The 18,945-nt window shown below is 39.4% G+C and overlaps 1 protein-coding gene across 6 annotated transcripts in view; it reads left to right on the top strand.

Annotated features, from left to right (window-relative positions):
* ZNF608 (zinc finger protein 608) overlaps positions 1-18,945 on the top strand; it is a gene marked incomplete at its 3' end in the record, with an annotated part of 106,849 nt that overhangs the window by 20,966 nt on the left and 66,938 nt on the right. Inside the window, exon 1 of one of the 6 annotated variants that reach the window (XM_081280330.1) lies at positions 1,799-1,919. The exons of the other annotated variants lie outside the window; for them this stretch is intronic. Coding sequence (XP_081136456.1) covers positions 1,815-1,919 — 105 coding nt within the window. The 5' untranslated portion in view covers positions 1,799-1,814. Of the gene's footprint in view, positions 1-1,798; positions 1,920-18,945 lie in introns of those variants that run through there. 6 annotated transcript variants of the gene reach the window in all.

Below are 18,945 nucleotides of genomic sequence, written 5' to 3'. Positions count from 1 at the left end.
AAATCAATTATAAAACTTCTTCAGTAGGCTCGAGGAGAGACAAGAGACTTTGCTTAGATATGCAGTCATGAAAGAATGATGATTAAGGATAACACCTGGATTTGGGGACAAGTGGAATCATGAAATATGATTAGTCTGGTGCAGTGATTCCTACAAGTAATCCCAGCTATTCAGGAACTGAGGTAGGAAGATCCCAAGTTTGAGGCCCGCCTGATCAACTTTGTGAGAAGTCTTAAAATAAAATAAAAATTGCTTGGATTGTAGTTCAGTGGTAGAGCACCCTGGGTTCAATCCTGAGTACCAAAAAAAAAAAAAAAAAAAAGTTACAACTCAGTTTTGATACAGCTGCTGGTTGCTGGTTGCCGAGTGATGCTTTTTTAGTTGGATGGCCAGGCAGGAGACACAGATAAGGAGGGATGGGCATATTTTGCTTGGCTTTAAAATTATTGGGCTGAAGCAGGGTCACCTAGAGAATGAGGATAGTTGGAGAAAACTGGGGTCCAGAGCTGAGCCATGGATATTAGGAGGAGCTGGCCCCACTTTAGTGAGGCAGAAGAAAACCCAGTCAATCTGGTGTTTCTGGAGAGCGAATGAGGAAATTCCTGCAAGGAGGCTCTGATCAGCCCTGGCAAATGCTGCCAAGAAGTCGGGTTAAGATGAGACTCAGAACTGACTGATGGTGACCTTAACGCAGATGGTCCTGGGTTGAGGGGCAAGGATAAGGGAATTAAAAATCTGACTGGAGGACTGGATTTTTTTTATGAGTTGAGAAAAAAAAATATTTATATATATGGACTAGTCTATCATTTTTTTTAGAGTGGGGAACTTTTTTTTTTTTTTAAGAGAGAGTGGGAGAGAGAGAGAATTTTTAATGTTTATTTTTTAGTTCTCAGCGGACACATCTTTGTATGTGGTGCTGAGGATCGAACCTGGGCCGCACGCATGCCAGGCGAGCGCGCTACCGCTTGAGCCACATACTTTTAATAGCCTGTTTGCTAATGGGCTGCTGGTGGAGAAAAGCTGATCAAACTAGAGAGAGGGGAGGGGTATTGGTGTGGGGGAGGTCTGGTACTTGGGTGCAGCTGTGGGCCTCTGGGGTCCCTGGAATAGTACTCCATTGTATCAGGAAGGATCTGCATAAATATGTGAGGCGGTGGGGGAGGGATGTGGGGGTGGGTGGAGATAGGTCTTAGGGTTAAAAACAAAACAAAACAAAAATAGCAGGTTTTTATCATTTGTAAATGATATAATGATATAATGGCTTAGTACATATGAAAAAATACAAATTTAAATATGTTAAGTTTTTTGTTTGTTTGTTTGTTTTTTAACTGGAGATGCAGACAGCAGTTAGATATTCACTTCTTCATTCATTCCTTCCCTCCTTCCCCTAACAGTTTAGAGAGCTTTGACCATTTTGTTTGGACAGTAGATATTAGAAAGTGCTGGTGAAAGTCTTAATTTGTTTTTCTATTCATTCCTGTATCATTTCCTTCACTCAGCAAGTAGTGTTTGAATGCCTATTCTATGTGAAGCACAATCTGGGTCCTGGAGGTCCAGTAGTGAACAAACCAAGTATCTGTTCTCATGAAGCTTATATTTTAGTTTATTCTTGATGAATAAATGTATTTTGGTTAGTGTCACGTGCTTTAAGGGAGAATTGAGTCTGGGAAGGTGGGACAGCGAGATGGTGGGAAAGGAGAATTTATGTTTGTTTATGTTTGAGAAGGGACCTGAGAACAGTGAGGAGGAGCCATTTGGCCTCTTGTGGTGGGAACTTTTTAGACCTGGGGAGCAGCCTGTGTGCAAGCCCTGAGATGGGGGAGTGTTTGAGGAGATTCCTGCTCCAGGGTGGCAGGAGCTGCAGAGGCAAGTGCGAGGAGATGAAGTTGGAGAAGAAACTAGAGGCCAGGCTCAATCAAGTAAGACTCAAGGTGGGAGGGACAGGCTCTGATGGTCCTGTGTGGGAACCTGCCCTAAGCTTCACTCTGGCTCCAGTCCTTAAGTCTTTTGATTTCATTTTCATTTCTAAGTGGCTAAGAAACATGGATGGGTTATCTTGTGTGAATTTTATCAAGTGATTTCACGTTGCAAAATTGTAAATATGGAGGTGTTTAAAAAAATAAAAAGTATATATATTTTAGTTGTAGATATACACAATACCTTTATTTTATTTTTTTATTTTTATGTAGTGCTGAGGTTCAAACACAGTGCCTCACAGGTGCAGGCAAGTGCTCTGCCACTGAGCCACAGCCCCAGCCCCAATATTGAGGCTTTTTAAAAATTTTTTTAAAAGAGTGAACAAAATGTTACATTTTTTTCAGAAAACATTAATTAAAAGAGATTACTTTTCCCAAGGACATGTGTTCAAGTGTCTCCATCACTCCCATACTTACATGTGTGATTATATTAATATAGTTGATTTCTACCAAATATGCTATCATCAGAAAATGATGGGCTAGTAATGTAAATAAAAAGGTCAATATTTTTTGCATTGCACCTCAGAAGATTACTTGCATACTTGCTGGAGGTTTGACACACCTCCTCATTTGAAGACTGATTTAGAGCCCTGAGAAACTATTACACTTATTAAAATAATTTTTATATTAAAAAAGCAATAAATAAATCTATAGAAGTTTAAGTTGTCCTAAAATATTGTATAATGGAAAGTAGTTTTTACTTCCCCCTTCCCAGACTATTTGAACCAGTTACTTATAGCAATTTTGTGTGTTCTTCTCAAAATAGTTTCCATCTGGACAAGCATATATTTATATTTCTCCTCTCAGTACACAAGTTAGAGCACATCAAAGAAACTGATTTACACGGTTGTGCACACCTGTAATGCTAGTAACTCAGGAGACTAAAGCAAGAGGATTGCAAGTTCAAGGCCAGCCTCAGCAGCTTAGTGAGACCCTCAAAATAAAATAAAATAAAATAAAATAAAAAGGGCTGGAGTTTAGCTTTGTGGGCTCAATCCCCAGTGGGTTCAAACCTGGGTACTGCAAAAAAAGAAAAAGAAAAAAATAAATAAAAAGCAATGAAACTGATCTGCACCTTGCCCTTTGCAGTTAACCATGTGTCTTTGGATAGCACGTGTTCCTTTTCTACCTTTGATTCCATAATTAAACTAGTCTGAAAGCCTTCAGGTTGTTTCCAGTATTTTTCAGCTGCAAAAAATTTTCTAGTGAACATCTTTGCACACATGTATTTCAAAATGCAATTGTTCTCCAACTTGATTGCATCAGGTTGAATACCTATTTACACTGGAACTTATGTGCCTGTATTTCTATAATTTAATGCTGTGAATTATAATTTTCTCACTTCAGTGTTAATGTATTAATACACATTATTTAAATTTGTATTTTTTCATATGTACAAGCCATTATATCTCTTTATTTTCCTACATGTTGGTAATTATAACCTTTGACTACTTTTCTAATGTGCTAGTGGCCATTTCTTGTTGACTTAAAAGTATTTTAGTGTATATTAATTAAATGCACTATTCTTTTGTTTGCAAAATTTTCATGTGCTTTGCAAATATTTTTCCCATCTCTTCATTTGTCTTTTGATTATATTTGTGCTAGTGCCCAGCGAAATATCTTAAATTGTGTAGTCAGTTTTACAATTTATATATTTGTATGGCTTCTGGGTTTTATATTGGTTTAGGAAGACCTTTCTTACTCTAAGACTATTATTAAACTCTTTTTCTTCTGCTGATTTTATGGTACTTGAACTATCTTTAAGGTCTTTAACTGGGATATAAGATTTTTACCTTATTGATTTTTTTTTTTTTTAAAGAGAGAGTGAGAGAGGGGAGAGAGAGAGAGAGAGAGAGAATTTTTTTTTTTTTTAATATTTATTTTTTAGTTCTCGGCGGACACAACATCTTTGTTGGTATGTGGTGCTGAGGATCGAACCCGGGCCGCACGCATGCCAGGCGAGCGCGCTACCGCTTGAGCCACATCCCCAGCCCTACCTTATTGATTTTGAGGGTCATGTTTCTATATAATTTTTGTTCCAATATTAAAAAATTCTTGAAACCTTAATATAAATAGTTCTTGACCTGAGTTATGTGTCTGAATCATTTGGAGAGTGCTTAAGTTTTTTTCATGTCCCCAAATACCTAGTCCCTGGTCCTCACCCTTATTCAGCTTCTTTGGGTACATTTAGACAATGCTGAAGACCCTTCTCTCTCTCTCTCTCTCTCTCTCTCTCTCTCTCCCTCTCTGTCTGGACAGATGTTAGTAATGGCTATTAGAATGTTTTTTTAAAGGTGGTTCTGTATAGAAAAATCACCACTGTATTGCTTTAAATATGACTTCATTAAGGTGTTTTACAGGTGGTTAATTACTGTACTTGGTTAAATGGGAGGTAGGGCCAGAACAACTAATGATTTGCAACTCCAGCCCTAGGAATATTTATACCCAATAAATACACTTACTGGTGTTTCCTAGAATCCAAGGGCAGAAATATCCCTCACAAACAAATTGCTTAAGTAGTAAAGCTGAACCATGGCTTTGCTTAGTTAGCCATTTTGGTTTAGTAGCATGTAGATAATTGCTGTGGAGGCAGGAGGAAATGTTTTGGGAATGTATAAAGCATGCAGTTTTAAGTATTACTGCTGCTGGTCTGATCTATGGAGGTCGTCTCTCCTGGTCAGCTGGGCTTTGACTTCTTTTATGACCCTGGACAAACGCCACTGTTTTCTGGGCTTTGTTTTCTTCTTGGACGGTTGCCTTCTGGTTCCAAAAGAGTTCTAATTTCCCCCTTTCCTACGTATTGCACTGGAGACAGATGTCTTTTATCTACACTTCCTCCCATTTTGTTCTGTAATATCTAATATATGTTTCCCTGCTAGCCTGAGACCCTGAGGACATGGATGCCATCTTATTTTTATTTCAGTCAATATTTGTTGAACTGGATGCTCTTTTAGTAGGGTCATAGAGTAGAGGAGGGCCTTAAGGCTGGCTCCACTGGGTCCCCATCTTTTGTCTTTCTTTCAGGTAGAGATCACAGGCACAGATACTGCTGGGAATTATTTGGATTTTCCTGTATCTTGCATTTATGTGGCATTATATCCGTCATCTGGATAATCAGTTATGTTGTGCCGGCTTTCTCTGGGTCTGGTAGAGCATATCTGTTGAATTTTAAAGAATAAAGGTAAAGATGATTTACCCATAAGGGTTATGTGGTGTCAGAATAACAGATTACAACGGCATCCTGTTTGTTGGCAGATTTTTGTCTGATGATTTCTTTGTTGCCCACACAACCCTCAGGACTAAAGTGGAGGGCTACTCTTAAAAAAGAAAAAAAAAAGTCATTATTCAAGAAGAAGAAAGAAGTATTTATTGGAAAACTTACACCAAATCATCAATCTAATTTGCAAACAATTTTTTTTTTTTTAAACCAGCCTAGGAGTTTAGAAGGGGATCAGATCTTTGGGACTCAGTCATGAATTTGGTCCCTTTATCTCAGCAGAAGTTCATATAAGAACTTGAAGCACAGCCCATTCTGAGGACTTTAATGTGTAATCATTGATTACAATCATAAGTCATTATTAGCTATAACTGTTGTTAAAAAGAACAATGGTTTGATTTTTACCTTGAAGTTGTCCATTAAACTTAGCATATTATTAAAGCATATTCTTTACCCCCTCCCCCAAATATTCTTGCCAGTATGCATTCAGTAGATCGAAACTATTCATGTTTATTGTGAAAGTCTGCTTTATCTGAATGAGTTGTGTGCTGCTGTGTTAGCCATGGCAGGATTGTGGTTCTTATAGAGCCTCTACTAAGTTGAACATCTTTTTTTTTTTTTTTTTAACTCTGTGAGTTTTTGCTGGAGTAGAAGTGGAGAAAGAAATTCCATAATAAGATATATTATAAAGGTGATGGATTATGAAAATTAATGAGAAATCTAACATCTTTTGGAGTGAGCAAATACAACATCAGCAAAGCTGGGAATAGTTTCCTCTTTGAGAAGCTCCCCATATAAATTATTTACTTAGAAGTCTATTTCCTTTCCAATATCAAAAAGAAACAATCGATAATTTTTAATCTTGGTACAATGCTTAGCATTTAGTTGCCCAAGGAATGTTGTTTAAATTTAATAGCACCCTAAATTATGTGTAAGTACTTTCAAAGGGATATCCTATTGGTTTTTATGACAGCCTTCAAAGGTCATAAGAAAACATATTATTGCTCTAGTTTATGGGCAGAGAAACTGAGGTTTAGAATGAATGCCAGTGCCTTCTAGTCTGAGTGTGCACTACAGTGAAAAAGAGGAATAGCTCTTGCCCTTGAATTTACGCCTGGTCCGTTCTTACCTCTCTCCTTGTAGGTTAGAATTTTACTGAGCATCAATGGACCCTTTCTCCAGGAATTTAAATAATAATGATAATAGTAGTAGTAGAAGAAAGAAAAGGTGCACAAACACACAAACCTTTGCTTCTATAATTACAGGATTTCTCAGACTCCACAAAGTCTTTGAAGCCCAGGTACAAAATCTTTGATTTAACAATTGCTTGTCAACAAGCCCTTGAATTAAGTGACTTGCTCAGGGGCCAAACAGCCTGACTACTGAGAAGCAACAGGAACCCCATGCTTCTTTTTCCTCCCCTAATGTTTTCCCTACGACCCCATGTTGATTTTGAAATGATGAACAACAAATGAAATAATGGGAAAACTCTTTGTAAATATAGAGTGTTTTACAAATATAAATGCAAACAAAGTAAGTAAGTGCCAGGGAAACCCAGGCCACACATTTTGTAGTGGCTTATGTTCATGTATTAGGGAACCTGCTAGAACCCCACTAAATGTTGAGTTGCCAGCTGTTTGCTTTAATCTAATCATTTACAAAAATACAGCAATCCTCACTGGTGTGTTTGTTAAATACTGATATAACCAAAATGAATGCTGTGCCTGTGGCCTCTAGTTTTGCAAATGTCTCTCTCTATGGATTGTGAGAATCGGTTTAATTGCAGAAATATCAGTGGGATTTATATCTGTCTTCCTGAGATAGCTGTAAAGAAGAAATTTAAGTACTTAGAGAACACGCATTTTGATTTTTGTTCTACAATGGAAAGAACCACGTTAGCTTGAAGAAGCTCATTAACGTGAGGGTTAGTACGATTTCTCTTAATTAAATTTGGTGGATGGCAGAAGTATTAGAAGTGGAATACAGGCGAGATTTTACAAAATTTCTGATTTTGAGAGAAGAGAAAAAGCTAGTGGTTATTTCTACTGTGCATGCTAATTTAAAAGTAACTCAAAAATGACTCCATTTGTGTGATTCTGGTGTTAAAAAATGGATATGGTAAAGGCTTGCCTGTCTTTATTCACCAAATAGCAGTTTCACAGACCCTTACAAGTTCCCATATGTTAGTGAAAAACATTTTCCAAGGAATTGGCAGTGTTGTACTTTGTAGCTGATGCCAGCTTCTTCCTTGGGCCAATTCAACAGAGAAGAGAGAGAAAAAGCCTTGTTTTAGTGGCTGAATTACTCTGACAAGCTTTCACATTGCCCCTCCTCTTATTAATATTCTTTTTGATGTGAGCTTGTAAAACAGAGGATTGGCTGTTAATCTCCAAGATCTCAAGGGCTTTTGGCAGTGGCCCATAATTGATGTGTTCACATGGCTGTTGTCTGACTACTAATGATTAGACAGCAGTGTTATCTACCAGCTAAATCAGTGTTGCTTATAAATCACACTTGATAAACTGCAGTTTCATTTCTTCAAAGAGTCCGTACATGTCTACATACTTTGATAGAACTGCCAGAGGCATTTCATGATTCTATGACAGCTTAGATTAGGTTTATTTTTCATTTCTGTTTGACAAAATATTAGACTCTCTAATGCATGTGAAAGAGAATTTGTTTTGTTCCCCTAACAAGGCACTTGGGGAATGATAAGCAGAGGAAGATTACCTGTTCTCAGTGGGAGGGTGAACAGGTTGGGATGGCAGGTTGTATTTTTGCCTTTGCGACTTACTGCAAGGTAAATAGAGTGGGGTGATAGTACTTGAGGTCATGCCACTCTGAAAGAAGGAGAGCAGAAGTCTCTGGGGAGAAAGTTCTCAGAATGTGGGCCTATACTCAGATTGTGACATGGCTGGGGAGGGCCATCTAGAACTGTGAGATTGTGCTGACTGTTCAGTCATAGTGTGTGCTGAGCCCATGCAAGGTATGACTTCCTTTTATAGAAGGGCAAGAGAAAACAAGAAGGTTCTACAACAAGAAGAGGTAACAGCCGCAGAAATAGTATCTGTGTTCCTTCTCCACTGCTTTGTGCTTGGCTGACCACAGATACACCCAGAGTTCCCCATTTGCCCCAAACTTTGCTTACTGAAGACAGGAAGCCAGGTTGCATGTTGCATATACATGGTGGGCTTTGGGAACTTGATGCTAAGTCATGAGTCTTTACCTAAAGGTCACAAACTCCTCTGGCCTAGAGCTAACTTTCACTGTCTATACAAAAAAAAAAAAGTAAATTTTTAAGTAAATTTTTATTTTGTTTGTTACCCTATAATTGTACATGTATATAGAGGCAATTTTGTTTTTTTTTTTTTGTTAATGACAGCTAATCTTTCCCTAATTTCTGAGATCAGATGTTTTTAGATTTCAATGAAATAGTTAAATCAGAATTGTCATAAATTTTTAATAAGCTAATTTTTTCATGGGATTTAAAATTACATTACTTTAGAGACGTCTGTATGGTTTTTAAGGTATATCAGAGGTTAAATATTTTCTCAAAATTCACAGCTTTTTTTTCAGAGTAATTGGTTTCTGTGGCAAAAGATTGGGCTGGGGTTCTGTTAATAAATTGTTAGTTGGTGGAGTTCTTGAATATAGGAATGGGGGAGAATGCACTTACAAATTTTACCCACCCCATCCAGAGCAAAACCAAAAAGCCATGCAAGATCCATCTCCTTAATTCTAGGCGTCATTTATTCTTCACCTAAGAGTGGCTTTGATATGAACACTCCTTTTCCTTAGTAAATTTTAGGGCTGTAGTTAAAATAAACACTGATGTCAAGGAATAAATGTTTATTGATGTGTGAACATTGACTAACAAAGGTACTTAACTAACCTGCTTATTTTACAATGATTCATGGTTGAATCTAATACTTTTTTTATTAAACAAAAGCAATTTATAAGTTGTTTTGGTTATGGTTATTAGATTTTAATATACTGGAAAATACCCATATCAACTTAGAGAACACAGTCCTTCAGTTATTTAAATAGATGCTTCATTTAGTTTTGATACATAAAGCAACTATATTAGAGTTTCTAATGTAGCTGTAAATAAGAAAAAATGCAGTAAGAGGTATGGAGTATGGTTTTCATTATGTAAAGTATGCATGCGTATGTAAGGGCTGGATGGTAATATTAAAAATTATGAGAATGTATTAAAAGATTTTTATATCATCTTTAAGTAATTTTTTAAAGTATTGTATATACACATATCTATGAGTTTTATGAAGTATATTACCATTATGGCAAAAATAAGCATGCAATTTTTAATTTTAAAAGGTATTAGTTCTTCTTGACTGATGGTTTAAATCGTGATTCAAATCAACTTGATTTAAATTTAGCTTAGTCTAATGCTGAAACTGTTTGCAGGTGTTTATTAACTAACTGGAAATAATTGTAATGTTAAAGGAAGATATAATAGAAGCTCTCTTGCCTACAGGGTGCTCATAGTTTGACATTAGTATATAGAAAATATCCCCACCATCTGCTGTTTGGGGGATCCCATTATATAAAATACCTTATTCATTGGTTAAGAAATCTTGGATACTTTGTAGTATGCACTATAAAAATTGTGGCTGCATGTTCATTTGAAAGCTATTCTCTTATGGTTCTGTGTGACAAAAAACTATTTGCTAGATAAGAGATTGAGTATTTTCCTCTTCCCTCCCAAATAGTTTTGTTATTTTTTCCCCCATGTTGAGAATTGAACCCAAGTCTTATACATGCTAGGCAAGCACTCTATAACTGAATTATATTCCAGCCTCCCTGCCCCCTCATTTAGTCATAATAATTTCCTAAATTCCTCCAAAATTTGTTTTGAAGTAAAAGATATGTAAAAATAAGTATTCTGAAAAAAATGGATGCTAGGAGAATGTAATCCTGTCTACCCCCTGCACTAGCCTTTAATCTTTTGTAGCTCTATGAAGTGGATTAGTAATTATAAATGGATAGTAGTATAATTAGTATAAGTGGATAGTAACATTTATTTCTGTTTACATCTGTGCATTTGTTTGAGGCCATTTTCATAGAGTTCATTTCATTCAGTTCTTGAGGTACTCCTATAAAATTGCTGAGGCAAGCATTCTTAATGCCATTTTATAGATAGATATTGACACTGGATGATACTGATCTCATTTGTAGGCAAAGATTCTTCCTAGACACTAGCTTTTGGAAGAGAAAAAACAATTCACTCCCCCCCCCCATAAAACCTCATTATATATGTGAGTCTAAGTAGCTATAAATATTCTATTACAATTCCATCCCTAAATATTTAGAGGTTTTTTACTTTCCGTCTCTGTTGAAAACCGTCCTGTGGTTTTCAGAGACGATAGTAGTATGTTGGTTTAGCCTTGTGATAACTTAAGCTCTGTAAGGATGTGTTATTAAGGTTGGTGCCTTGGGTATCACTGGGAAGAACAGGATCAGGTAGGGGTAATTGAAAAAGCTTACTCAGGATGCCCATTGGTCTTGTGACACAGCCCCCTGACTGCTTGTGACACACAAAGGATTGAGGGACATGGCATTTAGGAGTTAGGGTCTGGTTTTGAAAAACGTCGTGAGTCATCTCTTGGGAAAAGGTGACTGGTGTCCTGGTGTTGAGTCATATTTCTTTTCCTGCCTTGAGACGGACAGTTCAGGTGTGTACAGTGACCACCGGAAGGCTGCCAGTGCCTGTTAGAGTGAAATTAAGGGAAGTGTCAGAAATTGACAGGCTTTAAGAAAACAGCAGTCTTTCTCTTCTGGTAGGTGGAGGGGAGAGGGGAGGGCTGTGTCCTCTTGCTTTTCCTTGGTGGTGTTGCACACTATCGCAGCCCTTTCCCATCTTAGAGCTGCTCTCTACTCTCTCTGATTACTGAGACCTCACAGCCATTCTGCTCCTTTCCCTACCTTTCTTCTCTACCACTGGTGGGGTGTCCAGGGCTCCTCCCCTTTCCTCACCATTCCTTTTGCTTTTTCTGAATCATCTCATTCACTCTGCTGGCTCTATTACTTTATTTGTGCCAGTGATTCCTCTCTAGTCTAGATCATTCCCTTGAGTTCCAGGCACGTCCTGTCATCTGCTTGGTAGACCTTGCCGAAACTCCCTTCTATCTGAACGTACACCTGGGTTTATCCTCTGCCCACCTTCTTGTGTCCCACCCTCTCCCTCTCCCCATCATAGCTGTCCTCTCTTCCTTGGAGTTCTGTCATGGCTTTCTAATTGCCTTTCTCCCTCTAGTTTTACCTTCTTTTGTTGGTTTTCCAGCAGATTTTGAAGTGTTTTTTATCAGATGGGCAATCTCATCTTGCCTTGTCCCTGTTTAGAATCCTCAGTGCTGTCTTCTAACTTCACAGTGAAGCCTCAGATTCACAACCTGACCTGGGCTGTTTGTGAGCTGATTTGCAGCCTCAGCTCTTCCTGTTCTTCCTGGCTTCCTAAGCTACCAGCCCCTTCACTAAATGTGACATCCAGAGTGGCTCAGCTCTGCTCGCACACCCCACCCCTTCAACAGGCCAAATTCCACACGTCCTTCTGATCCATCTCAGCACACTCCGTGGGCCACCTCCTGGTGCTTCCATGTTGCCCTGGGCTTACCTGACCATCTCAGCCCTGATCACACTTTGTTTTCTGCAGCTACCATTTGTTCTCCCTGCCAGCCTCAGACTTCCAAAGCGCATCTGGAACAATGCTTGGCACATAGTGGCACCTTCAAATTTTTTTTGAATGAGAGAATGACTTCCCCAACAACGAGGCAGACACAGCAGCCCTTATAAAGAGGGTGTGGGGTCCATGCATGGTTCCCCACCACACCAACTAGGTCCTTAAGCCACCTGGGACTCACTTATTGAAATAGTAGTCCTCCATCATGAGCCTTCTACCTCAGCATTGGCGTTTATGTATGTTTATTCTAAAATGGAATGGCTTAACATCTTTTATTAAAGTGATTTTTTTAAAAAACGATACAAGTAGTACCTGTTCATGCGTGTTAACACTCAGCTAACGCAGAGGGCTGTAAATGGAAAGTGATCCACTTCCCTTCCATTTTTGCATATGAATGGATACACAAGAAAAGAGGTTCTTTCCAGAGAAGTGGCCTATTGGCTTTTAAAATCTGGTCTGTTCTTGGGAGGGAAAATAGTCCTGGCCTATGTGCAGTATTCTTTCATGTAGGGCTCTATGAGAAGAGCCCCCCCCCCACCCCCCAGTGCTGGGGATTGGATCCAGGGCTTTGTGCATACTAGGCAAATACTGCACTGGAGCTATATATACTCAGCCCCCAGAAGAAACTTTTAAAAGTTTGAGTTGTGATATAGAACTTGGTAAAGGGAATGACAGATCTCACTGGGATAGCCCAGGTCTTCTTGTTTTTGCTCCTTATCCTGAGAGGTAGCTTCTCTTAAGACTTTAGTTACTTCAGTTCACAAAATCACTTGAGGAAACCCTCCGTTGCTTTTCTATATAGACATGGTAGTAATAACGAATGTGTCTTTTAAAGTGCACCTGATGAGCTGGGGTTGTGGTGCAGTGGTAGAGCACTTGCCTAGCAGGTGTAAGGCACTGGGTTTGAATCTCAGCACCATGTATAAATAAAATAAAGGTCCACTGACAACTGAAAAAAAATATATTTATGTAATATATAAAATATAGTACACTTGATATTGTCATGTATGTCTAAAAAGAACAATTTAAAAAAAGATTTTAAAAAACAAATTAAAAAATAAAGTATGCTTGAGAATAGATATATGAATAAGTATTATGTGCATATGGAAAAACCATATTTGTAGATGTGTATAGACATGTTTGAAAATAGATACTTAAGAGCTCTATGATTTTCTCTCTCCCTTTAACAATTTTATCCCTGTGATAAATGTTGGAGAGCTTTACCAAGTTGTATTCAATAACTAAGGCTTCAAAACATTCCTTAATTTAATGGAATGGATCAGTATTTCAGATGGGCGTTTGGGAGGGAGGGAAGGAAGAAGGACAAGATGTACATACTGAGCCTTTCAGACAGTGTTGAATTTCTGTGAGCAATGCTGCTATTTTGCAGGGAGGAATGTGGTACCAAGATAGTATCCTGGTCAGGGAGTCAAAATTGTCCCTTCTGTAGCTGATTCATGATGCTTTAGAAAAGCAGGTTTTGACTCTTTCCAAAACACTGCCTTAGTTCCCACACTGTGTGACTCAGACACACCCTCGTCATTTAATTTGTCATGGCAGCATGTGTCGGGTTTATCATTCAAATGTCTAAAAATTTAGCTGTAATTTCAAGTGAGATTTCTTAATATAATGTAAAGGATTGCTGTTAATTGAGGGGAATAGGAAGAAGGGGATTATCCCTCAACAGATCTCTTTCCTTACTGGTCCCTGCCTTCCTCCTCTCTTTAAATCTTGTTTGTATCCAGGAAGGTGAGGGTCAGGTACCTTCGGACTTTACCCAATTTCAAAGTGACTTCAAGGAGAAGTTAGGAGCCCTGCAAAGATAGGCACTACATTTACCAATGGCCAGTGTCTACTAAGGTACATGCATTGTCCACAGAATTGGAAATTGATGGGCTAATGTAGGTGCATGCCCCTTAAGCAATACCCAGAGTTTACCATAGAGCTCTCTTTCTCTTAAGGGCCCAGGAATGAGATCTAATTGATAGACATGGAATTTGTATGAAACTTTTCAGGAATTCAGCTTTGTACAAAGGGACTTATATGAAAAGGATTAATCCAAGAACACAGGCTTTTCTCGTACCTTTATGATGGTCCCGTTTCTTTGTAGCTTATTTTCGTGTTTTAAGTGTCTTTGGAAACAGGATGAGAGGAAATCAGAGAATGCTTTTGAACAAGATATGAAAACACTGATCATTTACTGCTACTATTTAAAGCACACCCAGCTCTCTGAGCAGTGAAAGATGTCAGCGGCACTTTCAGACAGATTAAGTATCTGTGGCTCAGCAATGGGATGGGATTCTTTCAGAGAACACAAATGAGGCTAAGTATGTGACAACTGATGTGCCCTGGTGGAAGAGTCTTCAAGGTCCCTGGCCCTGCATCTGCTCCACCTCTACCATTGTCACTTTGCAGCGAACTCAACTCATTAAGGGTCTTTAAGGGGAGGTTTAGTTTGGCTTCAAAACAACAACAACAAAAAAAAAAAACAAGGCATTGAATGGAGTCATTTAATTATGCTTGGTCTTAGGTGCTCAGTACCTTCTGTTGTACTCTGAAAACTGTCAAGGCTAGGGGATGAAGTTAAAAATAGTCACTGTTGTTCAGAGCATATTTGACACATGTGGCTGGCCATGTGAGTCTCTGCTTTGTGAGTTGTACACAGAGACATCTCTGGGGTTACCACCAATAGTTGGTGACACCCTCCCCACCACAGCACCATGAGGAGCTGGATTGTTGAATTTAGGTCCTGGCTAGAAATGGAAGCATCCATCTTGACCCTGTGAGGCCACAACCCTGGCTGTGCCCCGGCCCATCCCAGCAGGTCAGTTGCTAAGCCTGAACCACACTTGATTCATTAAGACTGTGGTGACTTGCTATTTAGGGCAAAGTAGGTTTTCACAGCAAGTAGTGCAAAAATGAAAATAGTGATGTAATTCCCACGTAATGTATGTAGTTGTAGCTTTTAGAATTGGACGAGTTTAAAACAATAGCAACAACAAAACCAAACCTGAGCTTTGGTTTTAGTGGGGCTTTAGAAGGAGGTTTGCAAAGGGAATGCAGTATTTGCTGGGAAGCCTTGAGATGAACTGTTTCAAACTGTGGGCAAAGAACATGGATTCAGGAGTATGGCTTCCAGCATTCAGAAGAGGGTAGGAAATCACCTTTGGAGAAGATTTTCTTTCCACATCATGTTCTATTTTACATTCAGTAGAGTTTACTTTTGATATTAGATTGTGCAGACCCAAAATCTGACTCAGCCAACGCATCCTCAGTCATCTTTCTAGTTACTTAACTTTTCCCAAGTGTCCTTTACTTCGTCTGTAAGAAACTTCTCTTCACCATCTTGTGAAGATAGAATGGCAGAATGCAGAGTATAATCCTGCCTACAATTCTAAGTGTTAAAACAGTTAAAAATCCCTTGATGGTTTTTGTCTTGTTTGTTTTGGTACTAGAATTGAATCCAGGGTGATTTTACCACTGAACGACATTCCCATTCTCTCTCTCTCTCTCTCTCTCTCTCTCTCTCTCTCTCTCTCTCTCTCTCTTTTTTTAAATTGTGGGACGGGGCCTTGCTACATTGCTGAGGGTCTGGCTAAATTGGTGAGACTAGCTGTGAACTTGATATCCTCCTGCCTCAGCCTCTGGAGTTGCTGGATTACAGGTGTGCATCACCACACCTAGCATAATAGTAGCTGCTGCCAGTGTTGTTACTACTATTTTTACAAGAAAGGCTGTGGACTTTGAAACCAGGAAGGTTTAGCCTTAAGTTTCAGTTCCTCAGATAAGTGGCACATACTGTTAGATCTTTAGTTTCTGCCTCTGTAAAATTGGGATGATGGGGAGTTAAAGGAGATGGAGTTCTGGTGCCTTAGACCCTTAGAATTTCCCTATGTTGTTTGTGCAACAGACTGTGAAGCATAAATTGCCCTGATCATGGTTCTGAAAAGTCTGTATCATGTTTAAGAAAGGCAGGATTAGGAATGACCACAGATATAGCGGTTCCAGGTTTGTCTATCGGGTGGAAATTCAGATTTGATTAACTTGCAAAGAGTTTTTTAAGCCTCCCCTGCTTTGTTGATGAAGCAGTAATGTCAGGCAGATGCCAAGTGCAACTCTGGCACTGGTTACCTCTCAAGAGTAGTGACTTCTACTGTAGTGCAGTCTCTAATGCTTTTTAAATTAAGAGATGACTGTGGGCAACCTCATAAAATAGCCAAATACCAGGATATGGAGAAAATGTGAACATTAAGTAATCATAACTCAGCATGCACATAGAATGTAAAAATATTAACTGTGAGCAAAACAAAACACCTTTCCCCCTCTGGTTGTTGACAATCTGGGAATACCAGGATTGAAGGGTTAATAGTAGGATGGGTTTGGAGATTTGTGGCAACAGATGGCAGAAACCCCGGGCCAGCTCCCTCCTGCAGGGTTCGGCCCTGACCTGGCCAAGGCAGGGAATCACTCTGCATTTAGGAGGCTTGCCTGTCTGCAGTGTTGGACTCCATCTTCTCCCTCTACCTAGGAGCACTCTGTGTCTCATGCCATAGAGCCACCTGAATGTCCGTTGTTGTATCCAGGTGGAGCAGGAATGCCCACTGGAACGCTCCCCAGCCCTGCCCTGGAGACCCCTCCTCATTTGCTGTCAGTTTGCTGGTACCGAAAACCATCTCTGGCTGACACTGTCAAATGCTCGAGTGATGAAAAACCTGCCACCACCAGCACTCCAGCTTTGGAGCCGTACTTGTTCATCAGCACTCAGGAAGCCCTTGAAATAAGGTGAACAGAGAAAATATTGCCAGGACCTCTGCAGATTTCCCCCCACCCCCCAGCCCTCTGATTGCACACACTAAGTGCCGCTATCTGTGTAAATAACCTTTTCTTCCCCACCTCCCTCTGTCCTCCCTGTTCCCCCCTCCCATGCTCTTAGACTCTCTGGCGTGATAAATAGCCAGGCTACTGCTCAGCGTGCTCCAACACCTGGGAATAATCATGCAAAAATAACAGTGAGAGACTGCCGCGCGTCTGTTCTTGACATTAACTTTCCTCAGTTTGACAGGCTGCCACCACCAGCTGTTAGACTTATGGGTCTTTTTTTTTCCCTTTTCTACTGGAGATGACTGCTTTCCTGCTTTCCTCTTTTGGGCTCTAATGGGTTACATCAGTGTCCCATCAAGATGACAGAAAAGAGGTCAGACAAAAAAACCGTAGCTAAAACTGGCCAGTTCTTTATTCTGGTCTCTTATTGTAGTTATTATTTGATCAATAATGCTGCACTGACTTTTAAATGAGGAATATCTGATTAGAACTATATTAGGATTTCTCCTCCAGGAAGATATTCATAACCTCCTTTCTCTTTTTTAATTGTACTTTGTTCTACCAGATTTTTTAAAAAAATATTTTTGGTTGTAGATGGACATAATACCTTTATTTTATTTATTTATATGTGGTGCTGAGTATCGAACCCTTTGCCTCACATATGCTAGGCAAAGTGCTCTGCCACTGAGCCACACCCCAGCCCCATAACCTCCTCTTTTGAACCATACCACTGATCTGTTTGTTTGTTTGTTTGTTTTTAGTTCAGGTTTCAAATGTATTTGTAATAATGATAATAACATTTACAATACAGTAGATCCTGTTTATCAAATGCTGCACTGTACCAGGCACTGAGCTAAGGTTATTTGTGGGATCTCACATTGTAGTCACATAGGTAGATGCTCTCTCCATTTTTGTCAATGAAGACAGAGGCTCAGCGAGATCAGGTGGCTTGCTGAGGTGACACAGCTAATAGTTAGGGTGGGATTTCAACTCAACACTGATGTCCACTGTCTTTTACCAGTGCCCTGCTTTTTGCACTCAGGCGACCAAGGACAGTCCCATGGATGTGGTTCTACAATACAGCTATAATTTTCATCTATTTATGTGATGATTTGGTTAGTGTGACAGTCTTGCTCACTCAGCAGTTAGTCATGAAGGTAGAGACCTGGTTGGTTTGGGCTAGCTCATTCTAGCAAGTTCTGTGGTGCTTGGCACACAGCACGTGTGCTATAATTGTCTATTGGGTGGATGTGTGATTGAGTTTAGGTAAGCAGGAATAAATTTTGGGGTTGGCAGTGCTTGAAAAGAGGTGCAGTTACAGATTAGTAGAAGGAGATTTTTGTAGTAGTTTAGAACTCTTCGGTACCTCTGTGGCAATCGCATCATTGCTGTAAAACTATAAAATGGGGGTGGATTAAGCTAGTCAACTGCTGCCAGATGCCAGTGTATGAAAGAAGCAATATTTCCCCAGGCTGAGCTTCTCTGGGTTAAGCCCCTTTTTCTTGTACTTTTAACACACTTTAACCGCACTTAACCATGCATTTGGAGGGGATTATAGATTTATGTTAAATATAGTAGGATATAAAAAGAGCTTTGTAAGGTTGTGTGCAGGGTTATGGAACTGTAATATCAGACCAAGGACCTTTTTTTTTTTTTTTTTTTTTTTTTTTTTAAAGCCAGTGTTTACTGAGCTATGCACTGTGCTGAGCATTCACTTTGCATGAATTATCTCATTAAATCTTTGCTGCAACCCAGTGAGGGTAACTGTTATTATCATTCCCATTTCTTAGATGCAGACACCAAGTCTAGTAACTTACTCAGGGTCCCACACAGCAAGCATAGATAGGGCCAGGATTTGAATCCCAGGTTCACCATCTACTGGGCTGCCTTCTGTCAGGGTGGTATCCTGTGGAAATTGTTGCTACCCTCTGCCTTAACGAGTGAGCTTCATTGTTTGAAGAGATTGTGGTTCAGTTCATGGACCAGTGACCTGAAAAGTCAGGGTGCAGTCAGGTTGCTCTTTCGTAAAAGGCAAAAATAACTACGGAGCATCCTTTAAAATTCTGCTTTACATATAATACCACATATAGTAGATGCAGGTTGGTGGGTGACACCTTGAGATATATCTGAGAACTGAAACCTTTTTGTGGGAGCATCTTCCACTGGGGGCATTACCTGGAAGAAAGAATCGGCCACATTCTTTGAATTATTTTCCTCCCATGCCTCTTTGTCTC

This window comes from Spermophilus citellus (genome assembly GCF_964194105.1).
Source record: "Spermophilus citellus genome assembly, chromosome: 1".
NCBI classification, from domain to species: Eukaryota; Metazoa; Chordata; class Mammalia; order Rodentia; family Sciuridae; genus Spermophilus; species Spermophilus citellus.
This window is presented reverse-complemented; position numbering and strand designations above follow the sequence as displayed.